The sequence below is a fragment of the Suncus etruscus genome, chromosome 8 (assembly GCF_024139225.1).
Source record: "Suncus etruscus isolate mSunEtr1 chromosome 8, mSunEtr1.pri.cur, whole genome shotgun sequence".
Taxonomy (NCBI): domain Eukaryota; kingdom Metazoa; phylum Chordata; class Mammalia; order Eulipotyphla; family Soricidae; genus Suncus; species Suncus etruscus.
In genome coordinates, this window is record NC_064855.1 from 21393478 (window position 1) to 21414323 (window position 20846).

The following is a 20846-nucleotide window of genomic DNA, read 5'->3' on the forward strand; positions in this document are numbered from 1 at the left end:
TGAATCTTTATTTTAAAGTTTCTGGAAATTACACTGTGATCCAAGAAGTCGATGGACCTTTGGCAAGCCTTGTTTTCCAGAGCTGAGTCCCTACAAGATTTGTGATATAGACCCTTGTCTTTGGGAGGAGCTTTCAATTTGCTGCTTGTTTTGCAGGGATTTGGAAAGAGGAGAAATGCATGGTAGGTAGAATGTTGAGAAACATGGGGGCCAAGGACTCTGACATCAGGGGTCAGCAATACCTGTCAAGAATCTGAAAGCTCTGCCACTGGAAGCCTTTTGACCAACCTCACTCAAGGCTGTGTGGTGGAACTCTAGTACACTGAGGCTACTTCTGGAAATCCTGAGGGTCAGCATCTGGGACACTTTGGCAGGAATATGGCGCATGAGAGTAGACAATGGACAAATGGGCTCTATACCATTAGGCCTACATAAATCAAGAGGCCTTTTCATCTTGATGTCCCTGCTGGCTGTGGCTTCCTTTAAGGAAGGTTTGCTTAGCTATTATGTCCCTTTGATCTGGAACTCTGTGGTTCTAAGACTGACAAACCCTCTGAAATCACCTAAAACATATGTTAGAGCTTCATTTGGCTCTTTCTTTTCTGAGTGTATCCCTACAAGTCTTTATGGCCTGCTTATGTGCAGGAAAATTCTTAGTGACCAAATTCTCCTTTAGTCCCTCCCTCCTAGTAGACCTGCATATGTTTGATGACCTCAGTGGAGACACTCTGAAGGAAATGCTTAAAGAACTGTGCCTTTGTTTCATCAACAGGCCAGATAATATGACCCAACTACCATCTTTTGACATAACCATCAGTGTGCTCATTAAGATGTCATTCCTTACTTATTTTTGGCCTCCCAGCAACCTTATAAGCAATATTAATTAGCACTTCAATTTCCATTTTTATTTTATCTTCTGATGTACTTTAACCTTTTAATTAATTTTTTAGTGAAAGATCATTTTTATTGAATTAAATTAACTTAGAAAGGCATGCAGGAAGAGAAAGAGAGAAATACATGTTCAAGAGAGACACAGGTTTCTTCAGAGTAGATAAAAAGTCATCAAGGAAAGATCCATGTTTAAGAGAGAACACAGATTTGAGAGAGCAAGCCAATCTGAAGAACATTAATGACACCTTTTTGTTCACCTGTTTTTCCTTATCCAAATTGTTAATATATATGAGGATGTATTGATATTTCCTGGCTGCTAAATCCTCTCAGTTCAAGTTAATGAATAGAAAACCCACATTTACATGCCTAGGGATGTCTTTGTTGGCTTACATTTTTGAAAAAAAAATGTAAGCGACACAATCTTGTGTAAATGAGGCGGGAAAAACTTTCTATAGTGTGTCAAGTTCAATCTTTGGCCCAAACCCAAGTTTTTTCTTCCTGTTTGGAAAAAAATCAACCATTGTCCATGAATGGAAAGAACACATTTGAAAACTTTGACTCAGACCTTCACTGTGTGTAGAATAGTGTCTTAATTAAGAAAGTGAACAATTCTTTAACAGACAAGCTAAATTTTCCCAGGAGTTCTTAGCTAGTTTAGTCCAAGAACAAAAAAGTTTCTTTACATTCAAGTAAAAAGTGTCAGCAACTTTTGTGACTTTGTTTTCCTTTAGAAGCTAGCCCTAGGCTTCAATTCTTATTGTTACAATTGTTTGTTTTTGTTACAAGTAAAGAGAGAATTATTTGGATTTCTTAGTAGGTCTTAAAAATACTGAACATTCAACAACAAAAAGAATAATATTTATTGTTGTTACTTGGATGATCAATAGTGTATCACATGTCCTACTGGGTTATGATAGGTCTGGCTCTCAAACTGGCCTGATGTAGTCTTTTGTAATGAAAAGTACTTACATTGAGACAGCTGGGCCAGAGAGATGGCATGAGTTCATCTTCTTGGCTCCCTGGTGATGGGAGAATGGGCTTACCTTGGACTCCATCTATACCATGATGTCTGGCTTACCTCCTGATCCTGGGGCACAAGGAAATTTATAAGTGGGCAATAGCTAGAAAAGTCTTCTTTCATGTGTGTCTTGGAGCCTGCTCTGGGGTGTGAATGCCTGTTTGAAGACAAGCATTCTTTTAAAGCCACTGGCAGGAGAAAGGTCAGCAACTGGTATCTGAGAGAAGGCTCCACTAGGAACCACCACCTATCCCCTCAGCCAAGGAGCTTTATGACTGTAATGTGGTTTGCATGGAGTCATTAAATAAATACATGCTGCCTATTTTGCATATTTCCTCAGAAAAATTTATTACACCTTCATCAAGTAACTGGAAGAACTGTCTTTATTTAAATCAATAGAATCCATATGTTCCCTAAGTGTGGCGAAGAGTTAGTGTGATGCAGGTCTGCCATCAGAGCACTTGCTATTTGAGGATGGGTTGCTGCAGCCCAGTGCATTCTCTCTATTGGAACAGCAGCTGCAGACCTTATTTTTGTAGCATGCAGCAGGGGGAACTGAAATATCGTCTGCTGACTTTTTATACTTGCAGATTTTTTGTTGCCCAGTTTTGCAGAGGGAAGCCCTCTTTATGGCCCAATTTACGGGTCACAACCCCCCCCCCCCCGAAATAACATTTTACTTTTTTCCCTGAAACTCAACTGGTGACTGACTTCCAGTGATATGAAAAGGCAATATTGCCATATTTAGCCTGGAAAAGGAAATTACCAACCAGGGCAAGAAGCTCCTGCTTAGCTGGGAAGATTGTTCTCAGTGATGGGTGCTTGGATGTCTACAGAAGAGATTTTGCAGGGCCTTCAAAACATAGGAAAAATGGTGAAAAACCTCTAGGCTTCAAGGATGTGCTTCTCACAATTTAATTAGAGCTTAAAAAAAAATCTCTGGTCAATTCTACTTGGGAAATCAGGTTTCCTTTTTATGTGTATTATTATTTCAATCTCCTGTTTTATTTTCTTGGGCTAGTTTTATGATAATCATCATTTAAAATTATTTATAATAATTGAATTTCTTTTTTTGCATTTTGTGGTTTTAAAACAATACAGAGATCTCAAAGTTCCACTGCAGAGCAATGATTGTTTGACAAACATCTTCTGCTTCTTCCAATTTGTCTTTGTGGGCCTCATGAGAGTGGTGGGAAGGAGCAGTTTTTATTGTGGAGATGGAAACATTTACTGGGATAGAGACAGGTACCAACATAAGCATACATCTTGAAAACTCTCTTTGTCATTGAACTTCTTTGGCATTTGCCCTGTGGCATCAGGTTGTGCTGCTGTACACTTGTACATGTGCCCTCATGCCTGCTTACTCTCCTAGGATCAATTATAGATATCTTGACAGCCCAGTGGGCATTCTGGAGATCCCAGGGCTCTGTGAGAGTCTGGCAGCTGAAGTGGGAAGAGGGACCTAGAAACTGCTTGCTATATGGCCGTGGTGCTATAGCACGCCTGTTGACTTTGGACTTTAAGGAAGTCCAGACATCAGATGAAGCTACCTCCTGCCCAGGTACCTCCCTCAAGGCTCTGTTTATTGATTCAGAAATGACAGAAGGCAGGAGGTGCTTGTTTGACAAGATCATAGAGATCTCTGAAACCCTGTAACCAGATGTTTGTCTGATTCCTGGGAGGAATTGACATTGTGAATCTTCTAGTTTTTCCTCAGAAATGTACATGCAAATTAGAGGGATATCAGTCATTGACCTGTCTTTGATCTGGTCAGAGATATGTGAACATGGGATTGAGCTTTATTGCACCCTCCAACGGAATTTCACACGTGAACACAGTATTCAGACTGTCCTGAATATTGGGATAGCAGAGTCTCCCCAGTGTGCACAGTACCTCAGACTGTACTTTCTGGCTGGAAACCCAATTAGAGACTCATGCATGTTAAGTGAGGGCAGCTATGAATGGAAGTGAGATAGCTATGATGAGTCTGAGAATGAGGTGCCCCTGTTCTATGCTCTGTCAAGTATACCTAAAGTTTGTGTTCCACACTGGAATGTCACCTATAATTAGGGGAAGTGGCAAATGGGCCTTTGTAGGAAAGAGCCACTCTGGAGGAAGGCTAGAAGGATTGAAAACATACTTCTGATAAACAATCAGAGGAATAAATGTTGATTCAGACTTTAACAGGGACCTGGCAAGGGATTCCACTGTTATTCCAATGATAGTATGAGTTCACGTTTATTCAAGCCTTCCCAGTGCAAGTTATGTTCTAAGCATTAACATGTAACTATCAAGTTACTATCAAGTTACTCTGAAAGGTGCAAACCATCAGGATTCTAGCTGATGAGATCAGTGTAAATGGGCTACGGAATATGTTTTTGAAGAGGCAGTGAAAGAAAAAGGTGCTGGGTACCAATAGGAGAGTAGGAGAGGAGATTTCTGACATTCTGGATGTTTAGAGGAAGGGAGAAGTGGGCAAGGAAGACAGATGTGGTGGGAATGGCTTAGGGATATGTCCATGAATTATTTACCTTAATTTATTTAGTCCATGAGTTAATAGTTGTATGATACTGGAATGACCATCATCCTTTTATTTGTGAGAAAATTGAGGCCCACACTTGTTGAATAAGTCTTCTAAGTTGTAAGTAGCAGCCCAGGTATTTGTGGTTCTGCTGCTCAGTGATGCTTAGAAGGAAGGTAACAGTACATAGGTGGTCTCTAGATGTGGGTACACGCTGGCATTCTCTTCTAGACACACCACTTTCAGCCTGAATCTCACCAATTTAAATTGTTTTGTTCTTGACTCTTCAGTAAATTGCAAGAGGCATATATCGGGAACCATAGTTATCTTATTCAACCCTGTATTCCTACCACCCAGAGATATTTGAGAGGATAAATAAAACAGCACTAGAGAACCTTGTTTTGGAGAAAAATATATAAAGAAGAAAATTCACCTTACTTTGGGTTGTAATAAGGAAATGATTGTATTAGAACTAAGATTAATTCGCAGTGGCTTAAATCCCAGATTAGCTGGAATTTAATTAAATAAAAAAGAAAGAAAGATTACCAGACCTACTCCAGACCTCAGGACAATTAAAATGTCTGGAAGCAGGGTCTGAGAGTCCTCTGAATTCCTCTCTGATGGTCTTTACTATCCAGATTGGTTAGAAATGCAAATTTGAATTTGAATGGGGGATTGCTGGGTATGTAGGTTGTGGGAGGTAGGAGGATAGGGGAGGCAGAGCACACATGGCATTGCTCAGGGCTTATTCCTGGTGGAGCTCAGGGAATCAAACCTGGGTCAGCCACATATAGGGCAATCTCCCTACCTGTCATACTATCACTCCACCCCTGCAAAGCAGTGTAGACTGTGGTGCTGGGTCACTGGCTTCACAATAGTTGCTCGAAGGGTCCATGAACACTGCTCCCCTCTTTGGCTATTTTTGTCTGTTGAGTTTTGCAGTCAGGCTGAGTATGTGCCTGTAGCTTAGATGGGAGTCTGGTTTGGACTCAGGCATGGAACCTTATCAGCCAGGTATATACTGAACAAAGTCCAACTGCAGAAACACTGTGCATCCGGGTTTACCAGATATCTAGGCTTCCGGGCTTTTGATCCCGTGCCCATCCAGAGGCTTTATCAACAGTGATAGTGGACTTGCCCTGTGAGTCCTACAGGCCTGCGCCTTCACTGCTCTTGGCTGAACTAGGCAGGTTGCTTCCTGGGGCTTCATGGTCTAGCCATGAGCTGCCTTGTGCTATCTTCACTGAACAGGACTACTCTTGACTTCCTCTCAGCCAGGAAGACTCTGAGTTCCAGCTTGGTCCTTTGGTGTTTTGACCTGAATAACAAGGGCAGAGTTATCTCTGCAGTTAGACTGGAATCCTAACCCAGGGCATATGGTATACAATCACTCATGTCCTGTGACCTGAGAGCCATAGAGAATCACTCACTTCTGCCCAGTCCTAAAGGTCAGAAGAGGTTGCAGGAAGACCACAGACAACATATGTTTGATAAGCATCCAACTAAGTCCTCAGCTACTGGCATACCAAGGAACAAAGTGGAAAATGAGGAGCAAGACCTCATCTGGAGAAGATGAGAGTCTGATTAAAGGTTTAGATTTACCCCAGGAAAGCTAGTGTGTTGTTCTATGGCAGGCCTTTTAGTGCTGACTATCTGAATTGTACTAAGCTTATCCTGTGTCAGAAATCCAGGTTGCATGGCTGAGACTTGTCCAGCAGAGAGGCTCAAGGATGGGAGGCCTGTGTGGAAGGTCTGTGCCTGATATTTCTGAGTCAATGCTCTCCTGCCATCCTCACTGCTCCCTATAGTGAATTCTCCCCAGATTCAAAGGTATTTGAGAAGTTGTAGGAGAAAGCAGATTCTATGAACAGCAGTGCTTAGCCTAAACCTCATGCTTGCTCTTGGTTTCAGAGCAATCCCTGATGAGCAGAGAGTGAGCCATCTGAAGAAAAGATGGAGAAGTCTACTTAGACCTCTTAGAGAGGATCATGCAAGTTGGTTGGAAGTACTGAAAGCATAAGATCACCACAAGATTGAGGGAATCTTGTGGAGGATGCTCAGTCTTGGACTCCAGAAGGGTAGCTAACTCTTCTAGGATAAGTCATGAAAGGAAATCATAGAAGGTCTAGGGCAGGAGGAGAGATAGTTTTGGGAGACTATTATAGAAATCTCATGTGACCCTCTGCTTTTAGGTATGACAGGTGAACAGGCAGATGTTTGAGAAGAGCTTTCACATTGGGTGAGGGGCTTGTTTGAGATGCTAGATGAGCTCAAAGTTGTTGCCTTTTACAGCTTCCGCTTCAGAACAGGTTCCGGCTCCAGCCCGGCCATACCAAGGTGTTCGTGTGAAGGAGCCAGTGAAAGAACTGCTGAGGAGGAAACGTGGTCATGCCAACAGTGGGGCACCAGTCACACCTACTGCGGTAAGGGATTCATGATAGGCAGGGCTGTGGCCAAAGGGATTAGTTGGTGTCCTTCCTTGCTCTGTGGAATATGCTTGGGGGGCATGGAGATGCTATGCTGTCCTGGAAGGAGTTGTTAGAGAAAGGATCTGGGTTGGGATATCAGTGGTTCCTAAAAGTGGGCTCTGGACTCTGAGGTCTGGATCTATGGAACAAAGAAATCACCTGGGTTTAGTAACCAAACAATTCTGTGTTGGGGATTTTCCTCTGGTAAGAAGAGGAGGCTAGTATTCTAAGTACGTAGATTTTTGAGGTAAATGGAAACAAGTGTCTCCAAAGTGCTTGCAGTGATGGTGTTTTGTTCTGAGACACATCTTCCTAATACTCTGGCTTGGGCAGGGTCCTGGAGAGATCTGGTTTCAGCTAGTTGAATATTAATTCTGGTCTTTCTCTTCTCCTCCAGCTAGTGCTACCCCATCAACCTCTGGCAACCTACACCACAGTGGGTAAGAAATCCCCAATGTCATAGCCTTCACCAGGTTCCTCATCTGATGATCTCTGCAGCTCTATCATTTTCTTCTCTCCACAGGTCCTTCCTGCCTTGACATGGAGGTTTCGGCTTCTACTGTGACAGAGGAAGGAACCCTCTGTGCTGGCTGGCTCTCCCAGCCTGCACCGGCCACCCTCCAGCCCTTGGCTCCATGGACACCCTACACCGAGTATGTGTCCCATGATACAGTCAGCTGTCCCTACTCAGCTGACATGTATGTCCAGCCCATGTGTCCGAGCTACACAGTGGTGGGACCCTCATCTGTGCTGACCTATGCCTCCCAGCCACTCATCACGAATGTTACGGTATGTCACACTAAGGCAGAGCTGTATCCACTGGGGGGCCACCATGCCTCGTAGAATCTGAGATGATTTCCTGACCTGGTATTGAATTTCATGTTTATCCCAAAATCTTTAGTCCAATAGGAATATACTCATTCTTTTTCCCCATGACCTTTCTTGTCATGCCTTGTATGTCTCAATGTTAAAAAATTCTCCTGTATCTCTGTGCTAATGTTCTCCTATGGTCTGAAAGCAATGAGTCTTGGTTACTAGTGTAGATTGTTGGTGGTTGTTAGGTGAGATCTGTGTAGAGTCAGATGACTGGGGAATGATTATTATTATTTTGGGGGGGGTTTGGGCCACACCCGGCGTTGCTCAGGGGTTACTCCTGGCTGTCTGCTCAGAAATAGCTCCTGGCAGGCATGGGGAACCATATGGGACACCGGGATTCGAACCAATCACCTTTGGTCCTGGATCGGCTGCTTGCAAGGCAAACGCTGCTGTGCTATCTCTCCGGGCCCATGATTATTTATTTTACAGTAGGATCACCACTGCTTGAGATTTCTAGACTGAGCAACAGATAACCATTTTCCAGAAAGCTAAACTATTGATGAAGACACAAAGGTAATTTGGGAGGTTCTACCTCTAGCATTTGATTGCTTGAATTCAAAGCCCTGTCCATTCTCTATGTGACCTTGAATTACTAGTGACTTAATTTTTCAGAGCTTCAATTACTTCCTTTGTAAAATTGAAATATTCTGGAGAAAGTGAATGCATGATTAAAAATGGGTGGTCATGTAGAGAACTTAGCATAATTATTTACATGAAATACATACTCAATACATGCCTATGGGGGTAATTCTGGGACTCACTGGTTGACTGATTTCTTGGGAGTTTACTTGCAGCTTGCTTTCAGTCACCGGCATGCAGTTTATGGTATTTGCCATGCTTGTGTTTGTACCGACCCTGGAATGGATGGGTTGGCAGCAAGGAGTGGCACACAAGAAATCAGATAGTGGGGCTGGGGCCATAGCACAATGAATAGCATGTTTGCCTTGCATGCAGCCGACCCTTGCTCAATTCCTGGCATTCCATATGGTCCCTTGAGCCTGCCAGGAGTGAGTTCTAAGTGTAGAACTAGGAGCAGCCCCTGAGCATCATCAGGTGTGCTCCCCCCCACCAAAGAAAAACAAAAAGAAAAAGAAAGTAAAGGAAAAGCAAAACAAGAGAAAAGGAAAGGAAAGGAAAGAAAAAAGAAAAGAAAAGATAAAAAGAAGATGGAGTCACAGGAGATATATTTCGACCAGGGGCTGTTTAACAGCTTCTTACTGAGCCAGTCAAGCTTCTAGTTCTCTGCTGCTTTTCCTGCCACTTTTATTAGTCAGAGTTTAACATAAATCACCTGAGGGTCAGGGTTGATGTAATAAGGGTACTTGTGCTAATTAATTCAGAAAAGGAGAAAGTAAAAAGTGATTTTACAGGTATATGACAATTCATACCAGTTGTCATGATTCTTTCTAGTCAGTGGATAAGACCAAATAAGAGTTTCTTTCAATTACTAGATGGAAAAGAAATGCCTGATCCCCTTGTGAAACAGAGAAATTGTTTTTCTTATTGATTTGTGGTGTTAGAGATTGAATTGAGGTCATTTCACCTTCCAGGCAGCACTCTACCACTGAGCCATATGCTCTGCTTCAAGAAAGACAGTGTTATATGAATGGTGCCTCTTTAATCAAGCATGTGGCAATCTCCAAACACTCAGAGCAGTAAATGCCTATGGCTATGCCCATGGAACTTTAGATCAGGAGAAATTGGCAGGTAGATTGGGGCCTCAGGAGGAATTATCAAGCCTGCCTTTGATGGCAGAACTTGCTATGGTGCTCCACTCCCATCTATTTTTCTCTGGCATCCAGTATCACTGTGGTACACCAGGCTTTGAGCACTTTGTGCCCACTGGTCACCTACTGTGGCACCTGGAGGAAGATGGACAGGAAAGTGTTAATTCAGCACTTTTCCCATGCAACTCATTTCCATATCAGGGGACCTGGGGTGAGGTAAGGGTGGTGTACATAATGGTTCCCAAGGATTCCTTGTATTATTTACTGTTTCAGTATCCCCACCCCCTTCTTTGAAAGATTCTGTGTATCAAACAAACTGTATTTATTAAGACATGATTCATTTGTTTTGCCACTTTGTAAGTTAACTCATCAAAGCTGCTTAGTGCTACCAACTGGCACTCCTGATTAAGTAGGTTAGGGCTTTTGTGGCTCAAGGTAGACGTGAATCTGACCTGGAGCAAAAACCAGCAACAATCACAACAGCAAAAAAAAAAAAAAAAAAAAAAACCCTGGAATTGACCTCATTGATTTGTGACTCAAAAATTTAGAGAGTCCACTTGGATTTTTGAAATACAAGAAAATATTAAGAATAAGAGAGATCAGAGGGCCTCTTGAAACATTTTCAAATTTACTGTTCTACAGAAAAATAATTTAAAGCCTTATTGCTCAAACTATGATCCCAGAACCAGCCCCACACTGACATTATCCATCACCAGTGAATCTGACCTGAACCCAGGCTTTCCTTGTTGGAATTTGCACTGTAACACTATGCCTGCCTAATGACAGAGAGAGAGAGAGAGAGAGAGAGAGAGAGAGAGAGAGAGAGAGAGAGAGAGAGAGAGAGAGAGAGAGAGAGAGACAGAGAGACAGAGAGACAGAGAGACAGAGAGACAGAGAGAGACAGAGACAGAGAGATAGAGAGAGACAGAGACAGATGACAAGAAGGTGGGGGGCAGAGGAGGCTGAGCCTCACTTGCAACCTTCCACCCACAACTCATCCTCAGCTGCAGAAAATAGAAATAGTTGGATCTTTTTTCAGTCTTAGATTTTTGGGGTATTTGCTACCCAGGTAAGAGGCACCATTTTTAAGAGTGGGCTTCTTACACCTGCGAGAGTGGGGCTAGCCTATGGAAGTCCATGGGATGGTTGTGAGGGGCAGCTTTGAGACAGAAATAATTAGGATGTGGATAGATCCAGGTAGCAGCCATGAAGGTTGTGGATATGACAGAGAGCACTCCAAAGACTCTAGCTGGGTCTCACTCAGCCTCTATGCTGGTCAACATCAGAGGAATGGGAAACAGTAGAGCTGTTCTGGTTCAAGGGAACTTTAGGGGGGCCCTGAATTGAGCCTAGACTGGCTTTGTGTCTGGGCACAAGAGCAGCCTCCTTCGCAAAACTCACTCCTGTGTGTCTGTCCAGCTGGTTGTCTCATTTCCTCTATTGTCACTGGTATTCAGATGCATTAACAGCCACTCCCTTATTTTTTTTTTCAGTCAAAATATAAATTTTTATTTTGATCATAGTGGCTTACATATTGTTGACAATAATATTTTAGGTACATATTTACATAAAATCAGGGGGGATTCCCATCGCCAAATTGTCATCCCTACGCCTCCGTTTCTATCCTACCTCCCTTTTCCTTTTCCCTCACCCCAGGGCGGCTAGAATATGTGGTCCCCTCTGTATCCAACCCACTACTTAGTAGTCTTGCACCTGTTTGGTCCTGATGCCTCCCTTATTTCCCCCTCTATCTGGAGTCAGGACTAGCTAGTTCAAGTTGCGTGGTTTTGTTTGAAAAAGAGAAAAGTAATAAACTGGGGTAAGAGTCTAATACCCCAAAAATGGGCGGAGTCCTTCTAAAGGCTCTCATCATCAATCTGGGAGATGGAGAAAAAGTAGGTGAAACACTCCACTAGTACCAAAAGAAGTGTCAAATATCCAGTGAGGGCTCCAGCTATATCGATAAGCACCACACAGAGCAGACAAAACAAACAAACAAACAAGTAGAAAAAAAAATAAAACAAAAACAGACAAACAAAAATCACGCCATGGTCTTGAATTAAGAAACATGGCATAGCACATAACGAAAGAAAAGAAAGGAAGAGAAAAAAAAAATAAATAAATAAAAAAAATAAGTATAATTGGGGACTACACTTTCAATAATCACACCCAAACAGAGAAATCGACCAAAATAGATTGGTAAATCAAAAATAATAATAACAATAATAAATGAAGGTAATATATATATTTATATCAAAAAAATAACCAAGGTTTTGTGCTTTTTGTATTTTTGTTTTTTTCCCTCCTGCACTGGCACAGTAAATATTGGGGTCATTCGAAAAAGAATTCACTTGGCCTAAGAGATATGGGATTTCTCCGTCCTTGGAGCATACTGTCATGGGATCAACTCTAGACATTGCTCAGGATCCTTTACTTTCCCGGTGGTGTTTTTTTTTTTTTTTTTTCTTTCTTTTTTTTTTCCTTTGGTGTGTGGAAGACTTCTGCTCTGTGTTTAGAGGTCTCAGTATCTGTACAGATCCTGAGGTGGGACTTATGATGAAGTCAGTCTTTGTGGTTCTAGAGGTTCTGTTACCTCAGTGTCATTTTAACCCATCTTCTGTGGTTGATGATCTTGGTCTTTGCACTGAGCCTAGGGTGGCACCTAGGATAGCGTCTTTCTTTGTGCTCCCAAAAGCCCCATTCCGTTACAATTGTCTCTGCCGGATCTTTGGGGCTGGGGATCATGATTCTTGTGCAGGTCATAGTTAGCCACTCCCTTATTTTATTCCCCCAAAACACCTTTTAAATGTCTAAAATCAGGATGCAGCATATAGCCAATGAGCTCTGAAAATCTTGAGTTCACTGAGCTCTATGACATAAGTCCTATGTGTAGCCGTTTGAGAGAGGAGAAACAGAGGTTTAGGGAAGTAGCCTGAGTAAGGACAAGGCTGGTGGGATCAAATCAGTTGAACATTGTCTTATTTCCCTATGGGTCAGGACAATTTAAGCAGGTGCAGTAGAGTGCCCCTGGGGTAAGATGATAGATAGTACAGGGCTGAGTGGAGGGGGACATAAATATAAAGCCCCCTAAAAACAAAGGTGTGTTTCTCCATCCCCAAAGCTGCTAACTCTTGGTTCTTTGTGTACCTTCACAGGCTAGAAGTACAAGCACACCCAGCATGGGGCCCACACTGGAGAGTCCAGAGCACCAGGCGCCCCTCACCTATTTTCCGTGGCCTCAGCCCCTGTCTACACTGCCCACATCTACCCTGCAGTACCAGCCTCCAGCTCCCACCTTACCAGGGCCCCAGTTTGTCCAGCTCCCCATCTCCATTTCTGAGCCAGTCCTTCAGGACATGGAAGATCCACGGAGAGCCATGAACTCCCTGACCATCGACAAGCTACTTCTAGACCAGGAAGATAGTGATGCCTACTCGATCAACCATACCCTCTCTGTGGAAGGCTTTTAGGGCAGGGCCCATCTCAGAATCCTGACCACTGATTTTAAAATGAGCCTAAAATTGAGCTTCAGATACCTACCTGTTTGGAGTAGCCATCACATGACTACAGTCTACAAAAGACTAGACAACCGTGGGCTTTACTTATTTCCTCCATCTGACCTTCCTTATTACTTCCCTCCCTCCATCCCACCTCCTTTCCTTCCCTCCCTCACCCACTTTTTCCCCTGCCTTCCTCCTTTTTCCCCCTCTTCTACCCTCTCTCTTCCCTCCCTCTCCTTCCATCCCTCCCTCCTTTAATTTTCCTTCCTTCCTTTTTTCTCCTTCCCTCCCTCCCTCCCTCCTTCCCTCTCTCCCTCCCTCCCTCCCTTCCATCCTCCTTCTATCCCTTTTATTCCTACTTTTAAAATTTTTGTTTGTTTCCTGCTTTTTTCATTTTGTTTTGTTTTGAGGCCACATTCAAGGGTTACTCCTGGCTATGTGCTCAGAAGTTGCTCCTGGCTTGGGGGACCATATGGGATGCTGGGGACCAAACTGAGGTCAGCTGCATGCAAAGCAAACACCCTACATGGCTCCGGCCCCTCCTTTTATTTTATTTTATTTTATTATTTTATTCCTCTCTCCCTTTCTCTTTCCTCTCCTTTTCCCTTCCTTCCACTATTTCCTTTCCTCCACTATTTTCTTCTCCCTTTATTATTGCTTTACCTGTTTCTTTTGGAGAAAGATCTAGAAGGATTTTAGAGATTGTTTCAATGCCAATAGTTGCCAAATATATGGCTTTGGTGGTGCTTTCACTTTTGCCACATTTTTTTCCCTGGAGAAAGTTCCTTTACATCAGAACTTCTCTTTCTTGTAGTCTTTCAGCTGAGTCACGGGGCTAGTGCTCTGCCTCCGTAGTTCTGAGAGGTTTGGGTTGTTCTGCAGGAACACTGGCCTCGCCAGACTTAGAAGCAAGCAGTGGTGGAGTCCTTGAGCTGTTAGTTGTTCTTTGGTTTGCTCTTTCCAGCTTTGGCCAGACCTGAAGCTCAGTGAAGTGGGGAGGGAAAGAGGAAGAGTGCTGAGGTGGGAGTGGAAATGTCAGGGACCAGAGGGGCCCACATGTACTTTTTTGGTTTGTTTTGGGGGGCCCACACATGTACTGTTTTTTGGAGAGTACACGTGTACTGTTTTATTTGTTTTGGGACCACACCCAGTGGCTCTCAGGGGTTACTCCTGGTTCTGCATTCAGGAATTGCTTCTGGCAGGCTTGGGGGAACCATATGGGATTCTGGGGAGGGGACTCAGGTTTGTCCTAGGTTGGCCACATGCAATGCAAACTCCCTACTGTTGTGCTGTTGTTCTGGCCCCAGGGGCCCACATGTCCTTAGTGATGCTTTGATGCCCTCCTGTATGACTTTTTTTTTTTTTTTTTTTGGTTTTTGGGCCACACCCGTTTGACGCTCAGGGGTTACTCCTGGCTATGTGCTCAGAAATCGCCCCTGGCTTGGGGGGACCATATGGGACGCCGGGGGATCGAACCACGGTCCGTTCCTTGGCTAGCGCTTGTAAGGCAGACACCTTACCTCTAGCGCCACCTTCCCGGCCCCCTCCTGTATGACTTTTTAAGGACAACTGATTCTTGGGGAAGGTCTGATTCATGAGCCTGGTTGCTTCCTTGCTCACACTTTAGGGTTGCTGGTATTAGCTGGAACCCATAGAAACCCCAAGAGACTAGCTCTCTACTGCCATCCTAGGGTCTGCTTTACAGTCTCACATGCCTCCAAACATCACTATGCTGTGGCAACAAAGGACTCCTCTCTACTCTGGGCTCTTTGCTCCTAACCTCAGAATGAGGGTCATAAGGTTTCATTTTTATTTTTACTTTTTTTGCTGAAGAAACATTTGCATCCCAGAGCTTTGAGCAGAGTTGTCACCCAGGGATTACATGTTTGGGGCGTGGTCATGCTTGTCTGCTAATGACACTGCTGTCACTCCTTAGCAGGTGATGAACTTTATGTAGCAATACATAAAATGTTCTTGTAAATGATGATTCTTTAGTATCTTCTTTGCCTATTTTGTTTGTTTGTTTATTTGTTTTTGGGCCACACTCAGTGACACTCGTCGCTTACTCCTGGCTTTGTGCTCAGAAATTATTTCTGGCAACTCAGGGTAGACTATATGGTCCTTGGCAGGTCAAGAGACCGATACAGGGGATAAAACCTGGGTCGTCTGTATGCAAGACAATCCTTACCTGCTATGCTATCACTCTAGCCCCCTTATTTTCCATTTTAAGCAAAAATTTTGAAGAAAGTTGCCTTTTGGGGGTTATTTTTTTTTTTCTGCTGTGGATTTATTTTTACTTAGATTTTTCAGTGTCTACCTAACATCTCAATATAAATACATTGAATTCTTTTTGTTTGGATTTAAGCTCTAGACTTAAAAGCTTTTAAGAAAGAATATTTTTGCCAATATACTTCTGTCTTTGTTGCTAGTGATGGTGAGAAGGCAAGGGACTGGGGTTCTCAGGTCAATTCGATGAAAACCCCTGGCTTCTTATTGTAGAAACACTATGAAAGACTTCCCCAATGTTGTTTGAGTATTTGAAAGGACACAGAGACAATTTCCACAAGATTGACAAGAACTAGCAACCTTCAAAGAACTAACATATTGTTTGTATTTGCTAAAATTTAAAGGGTGTGTTTCTTCTTGAGATACAATGTCTTTATTAAAGTAATCCATTTGGTTTCTTCTTATTTTGTTATTTTCTTGTTTTCAATAAAGTTGTATTGAGACTTTTCTGTGTAGAAGTGTTTTGACTTCTTATCAAGTTAATCCCTCTTTGCTGGTACCCTATGCCAGGAACAACACAGGTCTTGTTGATTTCCGGACCTGTCCAAAGCAGCACCACTGTGCTTGGAGTCTGGTTTCCCAAGCAGAATATGTGAAGCTACTAGTTTTGATTACCAGGAAATAGCTGGGAAGGGGGGGAGAGGAAATCTTTTAAATTGTTACTTTTCTTGTTTTCTTGTTCCATGAGTAACTTCTCATGACTATGTACATGTTCAGGGATGAGTTAAAACATGGCTCATGTCCATCGCAAACTCTTCAAGGCCCTAAACAGAACTCAGGGGCCTATGACCAGATGTGGAGTCTTCTGCCCAGTGGAAGCCATCTTCTCATGTTAAAGATCACAATGAAATGGAAATTTAGGCAATTTAGGAAGTCAGCCCATCCCTGCTAACCCTGGTGTTTGGAGTGGCTAAATCTTTGGAGGGGTCATCCTTTTTCTGGTGATTTTCTGAGTCAATAAGACCCTTGAGCTCACTGTTAACTCCACTTTTTAATCTTTATAGGAATCAAAATATTTTTGATGGTCTATCTTATTCTGCCACATGTCTGGTTTCCAGGTTCTTGGGGGTTAGTTTGAATTATCACCTCTAATGCATTTATTTATTTTGATTTTTTCTTTTTATAGATCCAGAAAGAGACATGAGAAATTTTCCCCTTAAACTTTTCTGAAGATCAACTGTTGAGGACGATATTTTTAAATTGTATTTTTTGTTAACTATGCTCCTTTGTTATTGAAATCTGAACATGGTCTACAAGGTGGAGAGGCTGACCTGGTCAGTGTAGATTGGTTCATATGTACAAGGTGCTGATCCATGATGGTGTCCATGTTCAGAATGAAATATGGAGAAAGGAGAAGATGAGTATGAAGTAAGAGTAAGAAGATGGAAATGAACACAATAATGAAAAAGCAACCAAGTAACATGAATTCTCCAGAGATTAGTCTGTCCCCATCTCTTGGCAGAAGTTTATCTCAAATTTCTTGAAATCACAAACCATAGATAATTCTTTTGTACAAAACTACTTCTTATATGGGTCAAATATAAGGCACATAACAATTTCTCATTGAACTGAATTTATTTAGGAAATTATGTTACATTCCATTTAGGAAATACTGATAAGGGTGATTGCAGTTGATAAGCATGGCGTCTGCTTTAGTAGACTTAGACAAATGATAGTTCTCATGATATTTACTGAATTCTTGGATAGAGACTGCTACAATCTTAAAATTAATCTTATTTTTGATAGAAACCTTAACATTAGTCTTTCCCTCAAATATAGTGCTGTAGTCTCTAGGCACAATGTTGTATATCACATCTCTCAAATGTATTCACATTATGGAAGTGAAATGTTGAACCTGTGATTTTCACTTCACCATTCTCCCTCTCCTCAGCACCCAACAACCGCATTAGCTAAGGAAAATGTCTACACATATAGTAAAATATTGTTCAGACTTAGAAAAGGAAATCCTGTAATGATCAACAACTTTGATGGCTTTTAAAGGGGCTCATTCACTCACTAAACAGAAACCATTGAGTAATAATTCTTTCGACTTTAAAATTATTTTTAACTCATCAATATCTTTTTAGTATGGCTTTTTTCTCTTTCTTTCTTTTCTCCCTCTCTCCCTTCCTTCCTTCCTTCCTTCCTTCCTTCCTTCCTTCCTTCCTTCCTTCCTTCCTTCCTTCCTTCCTTCCTTCCTTCCTTCCTTCCTTCCTTCCTTCCTTCCTTCCTTCCTTTCTTTCTTTCTTTCTTTCTTTCTTTCTTTCTTTCTTTCTTTCTTCCTTCCTTCCTTCCTCCTTTCTTTCTTTCTTTCTTTCTTTCTTTCTTTCTTTCTTTCTTTCTTTCTTTCTTTCTTTCTTTCTTTCTTTCTTTCTTTCTTTCTTTCTTTCTTTCTTTCTTTCTTTCTTTCTTTCTTTCTTCTTCCTTCCTTCCTTCCTTCCTTCCTTCCTTCCTTCCTTCCTTCCTTCCTTCTTTCTTTCTTTCTTTCTTTCTTTCTTTCTTTCTTTCTTTCTTTCTTTCTTTCTTTCTTTCTTTCTTTCTTTCTTTCTTTCTTTCTTTCTTTCTTTCTTTCTTTCTTTCTTTCTTTCTTTCTTTCTTTCTTTCTCTCTCTCTTTCTTTCTCCCTCCCTCCCTCCTTCCTTCCTTCCTTCCTTCCTTCCTTCCTTCCTTCCTTCCTTCCTTCCTTCCTTCCTTCCTTCCTTCCTTCCTTCCTTCCTTCCTTCCTTCCTTCCTTCCTTTCTTCCTTCCTTCCTTCTTTCGTTCTTTCTTTCTTTTCTTTTCTTTCTGCCATACCTGGCAGCATCCAGGGGTTACTCCTAGCTCAGTGCTCAGAAATCACTCCTGACAGACTCTGGGAACTATATGGGATGCTGGGGATTGAACCCAGGTTGGCCGCGTGCAAGGTACCTGCTGTGCTATCACTCTGGCTCCCAGTGAGTTTTTACTTAATAACATTTATTTAAATGTTTATATTTAGCTATATCCTTGACCTTTTTACCCTGAATTTGAAATTACATAAAAAATAGGACAGAATCTTAAAAAGATTTTAAAATTCATATAGATGAATTTTAGCTAATTATTTACTAGTGGTACAAAAACCTAACTATAACTTCTCTTTAAAAGGAGAAATGTTATTAAATATGCCTAATTACTTTTTGTTTGTTTGTTTGTTTGTTTTTGGGGTCATACCAGGCAGCGCTCAGGAGTTACTCCTGGCTCTAAACTCAGAAATCGCCCCTGGCAGGCACGGGGGACCATATGGGATGCCAGGATTCAAACCATTGTCCTTCTGCATGCAAGGCAAATGCCTTACCTCCATGTTATCTCTCTGGCCCCTCGTAATTACTTTTAAAGATACTGCCTTATGCCAATCTTTATAGGTCAGATTAGATGCAAACTATTTTTATCATTTTTTTTCTTTTTTTTTGGTTTTTGGGCCACACCCGGTAACGCTCAGGGGTTACTCCTGGCTATGCGCTCAGAAGTCGCTCCTGGCTTGGGGGACCATATGGGACGCCGGGGGATCGAACCGCGGTCCGTCTCCTAGGCTAGCGCAGGTAAGGCAGGCACCTTACCTCCAGCGCCACCGCCCGGCCCCTATTTTTATCATTATTTTGAAGTATCATTTTTGATACACTTACCAACCAAAAGGATCAGCAAAATTTAGTTAGACTATATTTATATTTTTAAGTGCCTACTTAAAGGAAAGGATCGAACATAACTTATAAATTTCAGGTACACTTCATAAAAACCAACATGTTCAGATACTATATTGTTCATCACAAGTAAGTTCGAGTCCATACTTCACCTTAAAATTTATCTCTTTAATCCACTTACCCAGTCTTCTGTGATGTGACCCAAAAACCAAAAACAAAGGACAAAGTTGTATAAGCCTCTTATGAAACTTGATTTTAGTTTTAAAAGAGCATATAATGAATAACCATGTAATTCTTACCACCTCCCTTCTGGTAACAATTAATTGCATTAATTTTTGTTTATTTTAGTTCATCCATTTATTTTCTCTATATGCCACATATGAAAGAATTTCTATGTCATTTAACTGTGTCCTTTTTTTCTTTAACACTGAGTTTTATTTTAAAGAGTATCATACTCTTTAGGTCTAGACATGGATTTCACTGTTTTATTTTTTAAAATAGTTAAGTAGTATTTATTTATTTATTAGAGCTTATGATTAAGACTCTTACTTTATGGAGTTCTCATTAAGAGCTTCTCTGAGTATCACAAGTTTAGTAGCTTTCTGTGTGTGTGTGTGTGTGTGTGTGTGTAATTATGTATAATCTTTTTTTTATCCAGTCATCTGAGGTTAGACACTTACGTTTTTTTTAAGCTCTTGATTATGCAAATAATACTATAGTAACTGGAGATTTTTGTAGTTCTCACATTAGTGTGTTTTATTTTTATAAGGGTCAGACTGAGTATTCCAAGAGGGCCACTCCTGATGATCTGGCTTGACTTGGTGACTGCTTGGTCTGGAAGTGAAGGCCTGACAAGTTTGGTGCTTAGGCAATGAAAGGTACTTGAAGGCAAGCACTGGTACATTTGATACATTTTGTGGTGCTAGGGGACCAGGTGGTGACAGGTATCAAACTTAGGGTATCATACATGCTACTAAGCATGTGCTCTACCATGCTTTAGGGATATTTTCTGAATTATCAGATTTGTGTTTGTATTTTTGTATTTTTCGAGTTGGCCTCCCAAGTAGTGCTCGGGGGTCCTGGAAATCACTCCCAGCAGTGATTTTAGCCTGGCTATGTGGGTTTAATAATCCAGGTAAGTTGGCCTTATCAAATAAGTACAGGTGTTGCTTTAAAACAAGGTTGGGTGGCTGGAGAGATAACACAGCAGTAGGGCGTTTGCCTTGCATGCAGACAGACCGTGCTTCGAATCCCGGCATCCCATATGGTCCTCTGAGCCTGCCAGTGGTGATTTCTGATTGCAGAGTCAGGGGTAACCCCTGAGCAAAGCCGGATGTGACCCAAAAACCAAAAACAAAGGACAAAGTTGTATAAGCCTCTTATAAAACTTGATTTTAGATGTAAAAGAGCATATAATGAATGACCATGTAATTCTTACCATTATGTCTCAAATGAGAAAGATCAGGATCCTTCCTGGTAATACCTCTGATGTTCCTAGATAAAAATGACTTAGAATATCATGACAGGCTTCTTCACTTATAGTCTGCTTCCCTCATGTGGTACTCAGAGGAGCTTTTAATGAAAACTCCAGCAAGTCAGAGTAGGTTCCAAGCTCTAAAATGGGATGCCTGTATCCTGGATACATCAGATAATCTTTTCTGGAGTGCAGAAAGAAGTTACAACTCCTATGGGAACACACCGATTTAACTGGGTGGACAGCTAACAAGAGTTTACTAAACCTTCTGCCATTGTATTAATGACTTAATGGAAGCTGCAATAATTTTCACAATTGTGCTTGTTCCTTTTCTTTTTTTTATTACTTTTGTAAACTTTCTTCTCTTCCTTTTTCTTTTTATTCTATTTGTTTTAAAATAAGTTTGCTCTCACTTATCTGGAAACAAATG

General features: G+C 41.7%; 1 protein-coding gene across 1 annotated transcript; it reads left to right on the forward strand.

The window, feature by feature from the left end:
- Positions 1–385: 385 nt before the first annotated feature.
- Positions 386–12971, forward strand: POU2AF1 (POU class 2 homeobox associating factor 1). The gene is made up of 6 exons (XM_049778419.1): positions 386–491; positions 3282–3470; positions 6723–6853; positions 7296–7338; positions 7422–7687; positions 12657–12971. The coding sequence occupies exons 1-6, from the start codon at positions 386–388 to the stop codon at positions 12969–12971; spliced, it is 1050 nt and encodes a 349-aa protein (XP_049634376.1).
- The last annotated feature ends 7875 nt before the right edge of the window (positions 12972–20846 follow it).